The sequence below is a fragment of the Limulus polyphemus genome, unplaced genomic scaffold (assembly GCF_000517525.1).
Source record: "Limulus polyphemus unplaced genomic scaffold, Limulus_polyphemus-2.1.2 Scaffold111, whole genome shotgun sequence".
NCBI lineage: Eukaryota > Metazoa > Arthropoda > Merostomata > Xiphosura > Limulidae > Limulus > Limulus polyphemus.
This window is the reverse complement of record NW_013665721.1, coordinates 127,024-140,464: the sequence shown is the minus strand read 5'-3', so window position 1 is coordinate 140,464 and position 13,441 is coordinate 127,024. Positions and strand designations below refer to the sequence as shown.

The 13,441-nt window shown below is 32.0% G+C and overlaps 1 protein-coding gene across 1 annotated transcript in view; it reads right to left on the bottom strand.

The window, feature by feature from the left end:
• Window positions 1-2,392: 2,392 nt before the first annotated feature.
• Window positions 2,393-13,441, bottom strand: part of LOC106471191 (ankyrin repeat and death domain-containing protein 1A-like) — a 28,108-nt gene continuing 17,059 nt past the window's right edge. Inside the window, exons 8-12 of the mRNA XM_022400830.1 lie at window positions 13,166-13,180; window positions 12,774-12,875; window positions 8,093-8,285; window positions 6,191-6,319; window positions 2,393-5,702 (exon numbers count right to left, since the gene is read on the bottom strand). Of these exons, the coding sequence (XP_022256538.1) occupies window positions 5,617-5,702; window positions 6,191-6,319; window positions 8,093-8,285; window positions 12,774-12,875; window positions 13,166-13,180 (525 nt within the window). The 3' untranslated portion in view covers window positions 2,393-5,616. The remainder of the gene's footprint in view (window positions 5,703-6,190; window positions 6,320-8,092; window positions 8,286-12,773; window positions 12,876-13,165; window positions 13,181-13,441) is intronic.

The following is a 13,441-nucleotide window of genomic DNA, read 5'->3' as shown; positions in this document are numbered from 1 at the left end:
ATATATTGCAAAACAACAACAACAATAAAAACGGTTTCATAGAAAAAACAATACCACAAGGTTCTGCTGTCTTCAGCTTAATATCAAATGCCATGTTCAGTGAACAAGGGTTCCAAAAAGTCTACTAAAAGTTTTTTTTTTGCACTTTGGAGAAAAGGTCAATTGGGAAATAAGACACCTATAAGATTTTCTTACAGTAAGACTAAGTATTTGTTTGTTGAAAGACATAATAGACTGACTGAAAAACACACAAGTTTACAGAAAAAACACTTACTCAAATTTTATGCTGATAATGAATTAAAGGTAGAATAATGATCTTGATAAAAATCCTAAAAAAAGTTCAAACATATCCATCAACAAGGGTAGTCAGAGGAAAGTAGTCGAAAAGATTTGTGAAATATTTCCAAACCTATACTTTCTTAAACATTCATCATACAATTCATAAACTTCAGTGATCTGTTTATTCTCGTGATTTCCTCTCAAAATTGTTACTCTCTTGTTTTAGTCAGCACTTAATGTAAATTCATTTGTTAATTGGAATCTGATTAGACATTATTTGAGAAACTTAAATCCCATGTAAAAACGTTAAAAAAAAGAAAGATATAAAACATTATAATTTATAATTTAGTTCATGTCATAAAGATTTAAAATCATTCAAGGAAGTTTTTTTTTGTTTTAGAATTTCACATAAAGCTTCACAGAGGTTATCTGCACATAGCCTTCCAACTTTCAACTGACAGATTAGAGGGAAAGCAGCAAGTTAACAGCACTCACTGCCAACCAACCCTTGGGCTTCTCTCGTGTGATTGTTAACTTTAGGCTATGCCCAGTCCAAAGATGTTCTTTTATTCCCATTTAATTAATCTGTCAATATAGTTTTAGAAAGCAAATGTTTAATTTTTTTTAATAGATGATTTTTTTTATTTGAATAATTACTAGTTCTTCCAAGCAAACAGATAACTTCTTCTTCTTCTTAGTTCTTGTCGTTCCTAGTGGAACATAGGGCTACAACAACTCTTTGCCGACGGAAGTGTTGTTGCAGTTTCTATAGCAGATTGTTATCGGGGTGGAGCTGCTAGCCCCACGCCCAAGTGGGCATGTTTGGTGCGACAAGGACGCGAACTCGCGACCCTCGGATTGCGAGTCGAGTGTCTTATCCACCGGGCCAACAGATAACTAACTAAACTTTATGGTTTCTTTCAAGTGCAAATGATTATTAGTTTTTTATACATTTGGCTGACAATTGCAAGATTTCTTTATATGAATGATAATAAGTTTATTTCACATATTTGATGATTAGTTTTGACTTTTAAATAATTACTAGTTTCTTTCATACTTACCTCATTATTAGATGCCCCCCCCCCCCCCATTGGCACAGCGGTGTGTCTGCTAAATTACAATGCTAGAATCCGGATTTCGATACCCGTGGCGGGCAGAGCACAGATAGCCCATTGTGTAGCTTTGTTTATGTTTATTTAAAAGATTATTAAATTTGTGACTCTTTCACTGATTAATTATCTCACCTTTATCGGAGATGGATATTGTTGTTTATTTATTGCATATTTCAAAGCTGTTGTAGTACAGGTTCACTATCACTAATCCGGCATCATCGGGACCTGGAGGGTGCCGGATTAGCCATCTATTAGGTTAGAATACACCAACCCCACTAGCTAACCATCTCATCTTAAAATTAAAATATCCCATAAAACGGGGTTTTCTTTAAGTTTTAATCAAAGAAAATATTGGAAAGAAAACTTTCAAGTGAGACTAAAGTATTCACCTAATAGCGTGTATCTTGCTTTACTGTATTTGAAATTGTTCTAGCCGAAATTAGTGCCGGATTACTGATTGCCGGACTAGTGATGGTCAACCTGTATACTGTTTCAGTTCATCCTAGCTACCTAGACTATGCTAAGTTTGGATTAAAATGGTCTGATTAACTTATTATAATATTTTTTTTTGTCTATTTATAAAATTATTACATTTTTGAACCATATATTTATTATTTATTTCTTCTTTCTTTGATTTGACGTGTGTATTTTCTATTCTTCTTTTCAATGATATAATACATAAATAAAGAATATTTCATATTATAAAACGATAAGCTGTTGTAGTATACCTGTTTCTGGTCGTTCTAGTTACACAGACTATGCTGAATTTGGACTAATATGTGATGAATATCATTTAGATATATGTAGAGAATAAAACTGTGCTATCCTTCAATCAATGTTATATTTCAAAGTAACATGCTATGAATGTGAATTTCTATGGCAAAAAAAAAAAGATATATGTGTAAAAAATAGCAAATGAGTAAATATTTTCTTAACTAGAGAAATCTGACTAAAAAAATTATCCAGAAATACTGTTTGGTAAAAAACTGTTTATTAGAACATGTAAGAATTTCAAAAACTACAGTTATTCTTTTTCATTTTACAGTGTGTGATAAAGGGAACTGTCCTATTATACTTTGATATATTTGATTCAAATAAAAGTAGAACAGTTTCTTTCTTTTATAATAGAATCTTTTTAAAAGGCTACAAACACAAAGACTTCAACAGTCAAGCATTAACAATTAGTTATCAAGCATAACAGTTTTATATAAAGATCTTGTGCTATAAATATGATATTACAGTTATTTGGATGTTTGGAAGTTTTATTAACTCTTTAAGATTGCTTAAAAGTATCTTATATTGTACTCATATTAACTTGATAACTTTTAGAGATATAGAAACTCAAGGTTATGAAATTGCCTTCAAGGATAACAACAGCAACACAGTAAGAACATCATACTAACCACAATAACATTCAAAAACTGAAAAAAAATAAGCTTTCTCTAGCAGGGAATTAGAAATATAAGTCCTGAAAAATCCACAAGAAAATCGACAAGCAACATGTGTAGAATCACAGGTAATGGGTGTTATTACAAGAAGTTCAAACACATATAGCAATTAAATTCATAAGTGGTTGCTTCAAAAAACTAATTTCAGAATCTAGAATCAATCCTATATTTATAATACATTCACGACATTAAAAAATGATATAGATCTCCGTACAAAAAATAGCCTTTTCTTGTGGGTTATGAATATAGGAGAACTCAATTACTATTCTGGAATTTTTTTAAATGTTATTTGAAGAATTTTCACAATATTAGACATGGCCTACCTTGAAAATTTCATATGATGATATTTAAACTCGCATTTGCAACTCTTGTCCATCCACTTTTCAACAAACTTTTGTGAAGCAACTATCAATTCTGATAAATCAGCAAAATCATATGTAATATAAATGCCTAGATCTTTTAAGTGGATTGAGGTTTGGAGCCTGTACAAATTCAAACTGTAGCAGTTAAGATGTTCTTATTTTTCTCACATAAAAAAGATTCCAAACCAGGACTCATTTTGAAACTTTATATATATATTACATTATCAGATTTAGTATATTTCTTCTTTATTTGAGGTTGGTATTTTTTATTCTTCTTTTCACCAAAGCAGAAATAAAATTTGTTTTTTCCGGTTTAATACTGTATTTCGTACAGCTTGGTATGGGCATACGAACAGTCACATACCACTAGAATGCATTATATCTTCTGTTATCTACCCTTACAGTGTTATTTAAGCTTTCAAGTTTGCTTTTGTAGCAACACTTTCATGGGTTATTTTTTCATTATTGTCAATCAAATAATATTTAAACATTAGTTCAGCAAGATGGTAAATAAAACACTTAGGTATAAAAGAAGTACATAAAGAGGATAGTCTGGATTTAGAAATTTTTAACAGACAAGTTCAATGGTTTTGTTACCCCATGTTTAAACAACAGAACGGTAAAGTCACATTATATTGTTAAAAATCCTGAAAACTAAAATAGATCCACTGGCTCTATAGGTAATTTCCTACAATGTTTGTGACTACAACTCTCTTATCCTTGCATGTTTTTTATTTTAGGCACTTAATTTATTAAGTATTTTGAATTGAACCTCTCTTATAAACATTGCAGTCCTTTTGCCTAAATGTTCTTTGTATGTTAATTTAACTCTTTTTTTTTTAATATAATTGATTATGTATTTTACAACATTTCTTTTCAGGCAGATGTTCTTGTCAGAAAAGATGCTAACATGAAAAATTTCAAAGTTCCTGTTCAGTTTAAGACTGAATTGTATGAAAAAAAGGCCTTTTTACTTATGTTATGCAGTAATTAAAAAAGGCCACTAGCAAATAAGTCAAATATGAAGTCCAATAATCACTTTTATTTGGTGATTTAAATACTGTTAGCCTCTGAACACAGATACTTGAGAGACACAGTCAGTGGCCTGTGTTCCAAGATTCCACAGCTGTTATAACAATTTATGAACAAAACTGATTTTGAAAGGTACCAAACATGTAGGAATGTTACATCTGACACATGTTTCAAGGTCAGCATCAGTTCTTGGGGCACTGTTGGAGACAATCACTAGAAGCCTTTTTTGGATAAAAGATTTAAGAACTTTCTGTTGACTGCAAGTGTTAAACGTTAGTATTCTTTGATAACCAGATTTTTTTACAGGTGCTGTTAAAGTGTGTCAAGGTGAGTTAAGCAGATTTTCTGTTTTTGGCATCCCGATCTGATAAAGACATAGTGGAGAGTATTTTTAAATACCATGTACAAAATTCTTGAGGTAGGTGATACCTGTAATGATATCTACTACTAAGGTTGAGGGCTCACAAAATAATTATTAAGATTTTCTGATCAAAATTAAACTAAGTGCATAGATCAGAATGGAAATAAGTTTGAAATAATCTATAAATTAATTAAGGACTTCTATGACAAACTGACAAGAATTATTAAATATCATAAATTAATGCATCAAAGACCTAAAACCTATAATGACTAGAATGCATTAAATCTTCATTTATCTACCCTCACTCTTAACTATATTTTTTGGTGTTAACACATAAACAAAGATATTCAACTTATGTTTAGTTAGTGTAATCCAAACTCACTGAAATATAAAAAAAAAAATTTTTTTCTAATACCTAGAAGAAAGATCTACATTATGAGGCATAATAGAAAGGAATATTTTTGGTTAATTTGTCTCAGGCTGATAACTAGGAAAGGCACTAGTAAATATGTCCTTAATTTACAAATTAGATTTTTTATAATTTCGTTAGAATTCGTTTTACTTGGGCTTAACTAATGGCAACACATACCTAGGTTTTTATTTTTTACATTCAAAATGAAGATGAGAAAAACACTGACTTAATTTTTTTATCCTTAGAAAGTTGATTATTTGTGAATCGAAGACATTCTGAACCATTTCTTTTTCTTGTTTAATACTTTATTTCATACAGCTGGACATGTGTGTACGGACGGTCACATACCACTGTCCAACAATGAACGACAAGACTTTTTATTGGCACATCTCAGTAATTTAATGTAGTGCATAGATTTTAAGTCACAAACTGTTTAAATGTTATCATTTGATTAAACTGAAAACCCTGCAAAACATTCCACTTCTTTCATTGTGGCCTTTTGTTCATTTTGTATTGTGGTTTGCACACGAAACTAGATCTTTATGGCATTTGTCTTTACTAAAATATGTGTCAGGTGTCGTTGGAATCTGAAAGTTTGATCATTTGATGATCATAAAATTAAACACATCATACATATCTTTTCTGGTGTACAACTTCTTGGCATATAATCCTCCTCCACTTTTCTACGTATCTTTTCTGCAATGAAATTATCTGTAAGTTTTATCACCATGATCTACATATTTTAGGTTTAAAAGGTTTCTATCATTTTTAAAGAAACTATTTCTCCCATTTTCTTTCAAACAATTAGTGCATTTTTAATTAGCAAGAAAAAACCTGTGGTAGTTTAGAAACTGATATCCGATGTTAACTTTTGAAATAATCAATCACGAGATTCTGATTTTGTGCTGAATTTTGTAAATATTACATACTACGAATAAAAAACACACACACATCTAAAACACTTATACATTATTAGATAACCACTTTTTACTAAAAACTTATAATTTTCTTTATGAACAGTACTTTCAATCAACATTTACTCCAATATATTCCCCCTTTAATCCCAAACAGGGTTGGATTTGACATTTCTTAATTATTAATGTTGAAAATAAAAAAAAAATTAGAAACAGGATTACTCATTCTGCAATTTACACAAAAGCAAAATATATACTTCAGTTACAAACCTGCTACGTCTCGTTTTCCTATTGCTACAAGTGCTTCAAATAGTTCCTTGAGGGGATTTTTTGTGGGTGGAAGTCCATGTAGCCAAATTATCATCATCCTGTAACCATGATCTTTGTAACTTGTCTTCCCTGAAAAAACAAAATAAATTACCTGATAATAATAACAACACAGAAATGAATTTTCATAGAGAATTGTAATTAAAAATGTTATTTGAATTATTTGCCTGGAAACAATGTATCTAAAAACTATATATGTTTTCTTTCGATATTTCAGCTAGCTTATATAATTCAATAAATATTTTTGCAACATTAACAGTACTTTTGCATGATTGCTAAATGTAAACACTACTTATTATCTTATTAAACCCATATTCACTGAAACATTGGGTAGATGGAATAAATGATTCAACATCTGTAAAGAGAGTCATGTGGCTGAAAGAAAATGCAACAAGAAACTTATTTAACAATGAGATCCAAAATACATAACTTGAGTATACAAACACATAACTCATTTCCACTTTCTTAAGAAGATGTACAATGTATATATACAGGGCGATTATAAAGAAAGTTTTACAGTTTAGAACATCATATTTTGCAAATGGTATGGCATGGGAAGGAAATATTACACAGGGAAGTTAACGGTATCATGCAAATGCTACAGTTATACATGCTGTCATATGGGGTGCCACTATGACCTTATGTCTGATCAATCACAGCAACTGTTCAAAACATAACTCTCCAGCATCTAGAATGCATTGCATCTGTGTGACAAGAGATTTTGCAACAACAACAACAACATGCTTCTCATCTAGTATAGTTCCAACTTCCTGGACAACTGCATCCTTGAGGTCTGGCTTGTTCTGATATGGCATGGCTGACATCAGTGGTAGTTTTAGTAGGTGTTGTTGGTTGGCTTACATGCAGCTTATCACAAGTGCAGCCTGTCTCCTCAATTGTTTTTATGAACTTGTGCACAGTAAGAATGTTATGCACCCTATGGTATTCCCTAAGACTTGCCTCAGCATTGTATCCTTTGGAGTAATACCATCATTTCTCTGCAACGTTGTTAGTTTCGTGTTGATTGATTGAGCCCTTTTATACCAGTATGAAACATGCGAAAGAAACCACAGTGACACCCCTGGTGATAACTGTTGTACTTGAATCTGTATGATACCCTTAAAACCCCTGTGCAATTTCATCATCATGTGCCATATCGTTTGTGAGATATGATGTGTTTAACTGCAAAACTTTCTTTATTATCACCCTATTTATACAATATTTGTTTTATTGCCGCATTGTTTGGAGACTATATTAAGTTAGTAATATTTATTCGACTATTTTATTGTTATTGTGTTTATTTTGTAAATAATTCCATTTTGCGTCTATTAGACGTTTTCTAGCCATCAATGGTATTGAGATATGGAATACATTAGTGGGTTTATATGCAACTTACTTCTTTTCTTTTAGTTAGTTAAGATAAAAATGCATTTGTATTTTACAGGTCTTTGACAGACAGTTTGTCCACCTTTCTGTGTGGATCATATGTCCTTCCTGTGTGATGATCCTTGTTTGTAAGACTCATTATTAGGCTTTAATTAATAATACAATGAAGGTATAAACATGCTGTTATATTAAATAACAGAACAAACACGGTTGTTTGAAGTATTTTATCATTGTTTCTGGAACACGATTATTTTACTATTTTTAGGCACTAGATTATAGTATTAGTAGATAAGACATTATATTTATAGGACATAAATTCTTGTAATTAACATTATATTTCAGAACTGTTGTGTAAATAAATGTCATTGTACGTATGGTTTTAGAATGGCATCCTGATATTTTAATAGGTATCAAATCCTAAATAAAATAACTTATTTGTATACACTTTATAAAACTTACCCGTGTATTGGTGCTCAATGGCTCGCATATGTTCTTCGGTAAATTTCCAGTATCTCGCCAGATGGCGCCAGTCACTTGGTTCAAGGTGACTTTTGGCTAATGTCCAGAGTACTTGTTTCATATGTTTGTGTTGAGCATCGCTCTGTTCCGCACAGAAAGAATTTTTCTCAGCTTGATCAGGAGAGTGGTTAGCCTATTAAATATAAAATTACGCTATTACAAGATTTTAATGTTTAAAAACATTTTAATCATAAGTTCACAAAATAACTTGAAGATGTTGAAGTAGGTTAGTTGAAATATGCTTAGCAATAATAATAATATTTACTTGTGCCTTTTACAGCTTCCTGTATGAAAATAGTGGAAACATTGGATTTATTTTACTTATATCTGCCCCTTGTTTAGAATATGTAAGTAGATAATTATCTTATTCAGTTATCAAATTTTTTCCAATAGCTATAATCTTTTGCTGCTGTACACAGATGGCAGCACCATATAAATGAATATAGCACACATAAAAGAAGAGATAAATAAAAGGAAAATATATATAGTCATAGATTAATTAGTTTCAGGATTTAAGATATGAAATTATTCCTTTAACAAGGCTTATCGATAAATGTTTGTGATCATTGTGCTTCGGAACTATTTCCTCATTAGAAACCTTCTTGATAAAATCAATGTAAAAATCTACTTTTAACCCAAGTCATGCAATGAGTAAAGTAAGATCATATTGAACTTTTAAATCTTATATCATCATTTGGAATTAACACGACCAATTACAATTACTGAAATTACAATTATTTTAAGGGTTTTGGGGTATGTTTTACAAATTAGAGGTTTACTTAAATTTCTGCCTTCCTTAGACAGGATATTGGTGAAGAACATGTTAAATGCTATTTACATTGCACCATATTTTTAGCAGTAACTACATACATATACATATGTGTTAAATTATTTCGGACTGATACAAGTATGCCCATTTAGTGCATACCTATATTAAAGTATACGATACATAAGTTTTAAATACGTGATCCCCCCCCCCCCTTTGTAGCTCTAGTCTCTTCAACGTTTACTCCTATTTATTGTTTAGTATGTTTGTTTGAAGTTAAGCACAAAGCTACGCAATGGGCTATCTGTGCTCAGCCCACCACGGGTATCGAAACCCGGTTTCTAGCGTTGTAAGTCCGCAGATATACTGCTGTGTATTGTTTAGTAACAAATATTTAAGTCTTTAACAATAAATGTAGAATCACCTATGGTGCAAGACAAAACCAAAACTAGTTTTCCTCACTGAAACTTACAAAAAGCTGTATACTCTGATAAAGCCTATAATTTCTATCAATTAAATGCAACTTGCATGCAACATAACTTACACTGTTAATATAGTAATACTTTGTATACCGTTTTCATGTACAATGACATATCAAGTATGCATCCCACTGGAAATTCGAAAGTACTGTTTATCAATATGGTCCTCAAAACAACAATTTGAATATCATCATCATTTACGGGCAGCTCTATTTAATACTTTCACACAGGTTGTCACAAAACACATCAAATGTAAAACGTGAAAATCATTATCTGCGTAACCACTTTCACTATTACGTATACATCAGTAGCAATACAATACTTTCAGAATATATTTGAAATCACAGCCGACGTAATACACCTCGTTTTATTATACACCAGTTCTGCTCAAACAAGTCTGATTTGTCTTGCATATGCTTCCACTTTATGGTACAAAATGTTATCCCTATATTTATGCGGTCTTTACTAAAGTGAACAATTAGATACCAGAAACATTGAAGCGACAGATTAGTGAGTATCTTTAATTAATTGTGGAAACTGTTTCTGTGGGGAAACAACGCATAATGAAGGAATATTGTAGACCTCATCTTACCACAGATAACGAATGAATTTTGTATTTTTTTTTGTTTATTTGTTTGGAATTAAGCACAAAGCTACACAATGGGCTATCTGTGCTCTGCCCACCACGGGTATCGAAACCCGGTTTCTATCGTTATAGGTCCGCTGTGCCACTGGGGAGCGTGAATGTTGTAGATATTTTATATTTTGAAAAGAATAAATGCCGTAAATCTCATTTTAGCACATGTAATGAATGGACTTTCTGGACCTAATTTTATAACAAGTAATGATGAGTGCTGCAGATCTAATTTTACCACATATAATGAATGAATGAATGTTGCAAACCTCATTAAATGAATATTGTAGACCTCACTGAATGAATGCTGTATACTGCATTTTATTGATACAATACAGAATGTTGCACATTCATAATAATATTTCATCAGTGTATAGTGGTTAAAGATAAAACGTGAATGCTGTGTGACAATTTTCAGTCATGCTTAATTGATACCCCTTTAGTGGCTCAGCAGTAAGTCTACTGATTTACGATGCTAAAAATCTGATTTCGATACTCGTGATGGGCAGAGCACAGACAGCCTCTTGTATAGCTTTGTGCTTAAAAACAACCAAATCAGATGCTTAATTGATATGTTGTTTACTACAAATGATAATTTTTGGTGTATCTATGTTACATAAGTATACCATGCGTTTCTGTCTTGTTGAATTGATTGGTTTGGTTTGAATTTCGCGTAAAGATACACGAAAGCTACCTATCCCTAATTTAGCAGTGATAGACTTCCTGTTCTGCCCATAAAAGATTTGTTGTAATACTGCACAATGTGCAAGAATGTTGACAGCAGTGCTCTCTCAATGGTAGAACAGGTGGAGTTTGAATGGGAATGACCAGTCACGCAGTAGTGTTAGTCGCCTTGAGTAAATGCAACGTTCCTTGCAAAGTGAGGAAAGTTGGATTTAGACAGTCTCTCTGGAACATCATCTTGAAAGAGTATAGTCTGAATAGGATCTTGAAGGGTTAAGAACTAAAAGTATCCCAGCAGAGTGATTTCTAATATTTAAGCAAGCTTAGTTCACAAACTTTGTTTGCGTTTAATGCATATCAAAGATTGTGAATTTTATGCACCTTGTGTCCAGTCTCTGTAATCAATATATTGAGCAAGTCTCTTAATCTAGCAGACCTGTTTGATATAACTCTAATGTTAATTTAAACCCACCTGGAAATGCCACATATCATTTACAATTTGTTAAACTTATGAGCATTTCACATCATATTTAATATTTTCCCCTAAATTCTAACATCATTTAAGGCTAATATCATTACTTTTACAAAACTTGTAATGTTTCCTGTGACGATAAGTTATCAGTATTTTAAGGATTCCATAAAACCTATTGGTGAATCGATGTAATTGTGGTCATTTCTGATAGACTTACTTCTCCTAAGAGTGAGAAGATAGTTCCTCTGAATAACAGAAGATTCACCAAGATATAAACTGTACAATAATTATGTATTCTCTGACTAATTGAGGTTGTGAGAAATAAAAAGAATCTGAACACACGTGTACAATCAGAATAGAAATCTTTATATAAAACAAACACAGTGAAAATATATGTTTTACTTACCACAACGGACAGTTGCCTTTACTGAAGAGTTGGGTTTGAAAATGCTCTCAGTTCAGATCATAAACAAGAAGAAATCCATTGATCTCTTGTTCCAGACTGAATAAACCTGACATTACTTATTTAACTTTTAAATGTTACATTTACCATGAGTGACTAAAACTATCCACGTGACTGCTCATTCCCAATGAAACATGAGAGAGGTCATTACCCCAAGTGATCACTTGATTACTAGTGAAAAATATAACTGGCTATCTTCACATATCAATAGTGACCTTGCAGCTATCATTCCCACAGGAAGACAAACGGTGTCACAAAAGATGAGCCCCCCCCCACCCCCAGTGGCATAGCGGCATGTCTGCGGACTTACAACGCTCGTGGTGAGCAGAGCACATATAGCCAATTGTGTAGCTTTGTGCATAAAAAAAATTCACTATAGGTGAATGACACAGAACAATAGGTAGCTTGAGAAAAAGAAACTTAACGACCTTCTTGACCAAAGTGTTATTTGGAAACTTCACATACTTGTACAAATAACAAATGTTAAAAAAATCTTATTAATACAAGGAGGTAGAAAACAGATGATATGCATGGAAATACCACATAATAAAGAACATGTCATTGGTAAGCAATTTTACTACTGTTGTAGAAAAAATTTAAGAGCTTTGAAAAGGCCTTAGAAACTTTTCTGTAGCCAAAAAAACAATTTACACTCGATTCGTTTACTTCTTTGTTAGAAAAAATTAAACTTTGAAAATGCTAAGATAATAAAATTATGTGACATACTGACTAGTTTGTCTTTGGAATTAACGTAATACAACATTAAAATGGAATTGTATAATATTTACTGAGGTCACATAAAAATGACATGGTTGTCACTTTACTTCAAATATGTATGTGATAAAAGTTTTAAAGGTGTCATTTATTATATAAGTAATAGCACTGATATCTTTTGTGCTATTGAAATGGCGTTGTTGTTTGGTGTGAACATACTATAAGTTTTAACTACAAAAGTCAGTAATGGTTTTGGTTATTTGAAATATTTAATCATTTTCCAGTTTTACCAGATTGGTGCTCTATTAGAGAATTTCAAGTTTATTAAGATAATAAACGGTATAAAATAACTGTTATTTTAGGTTCGCTCCTGCTATAATCATGTAATAGGGTTTGATTTCAACCATACCTGATTTGTTTTACTGGAAAGTTCCCGCTCTACACCTATCAGCAAGTCAACAATTGCTGTAAAACTTCCTCTAGCAGCAACATATAAAGCTGTTCGGCCACCCTGAAACAGTGAACTAAATGAATTTTAAGGTATCTAAGTTGGACCATTTTCGTTAATAAAGCATAAAAATACCCTTTGAACTTTACATTATGAAAGGTCCATTCTGTGTGATGGTTTGTAATAATTTACTGCTATTCTGTAAATAGTGTCCGACTATATTCTTTAAACAAGGAGCACGGCATCGTGTGACTGGTTAAAACAAAATTGTTATTACACCTTCTGCAATATATATTTCAGCTTTGTTTATTCCACAACCTGTTGTCCCCCAGTCAGTAGTTTTATGGACTTACAACGTTAAAATCCGGCGTTCAATTCCCAGCGGTGGACACAGCAGATAGCCCAATGTGGCTTTGCTCTAAAACAAACAAATCCAAATGTGTTTTAATTTCCAGCGTGTTTTAGACCAGTATAGATTATGAATGCAAAAGTTATGGGGTTACGTCACATTCATTAGCGAGAAAAAAAATCTTAAATCACCATACTTATCAGTTTGCTAACCATTTGACCCCCCCCCCCCCCAGTGGCACAGCGGTAAGTTTACAGACTTTTAACGCAAAATTTTGTTT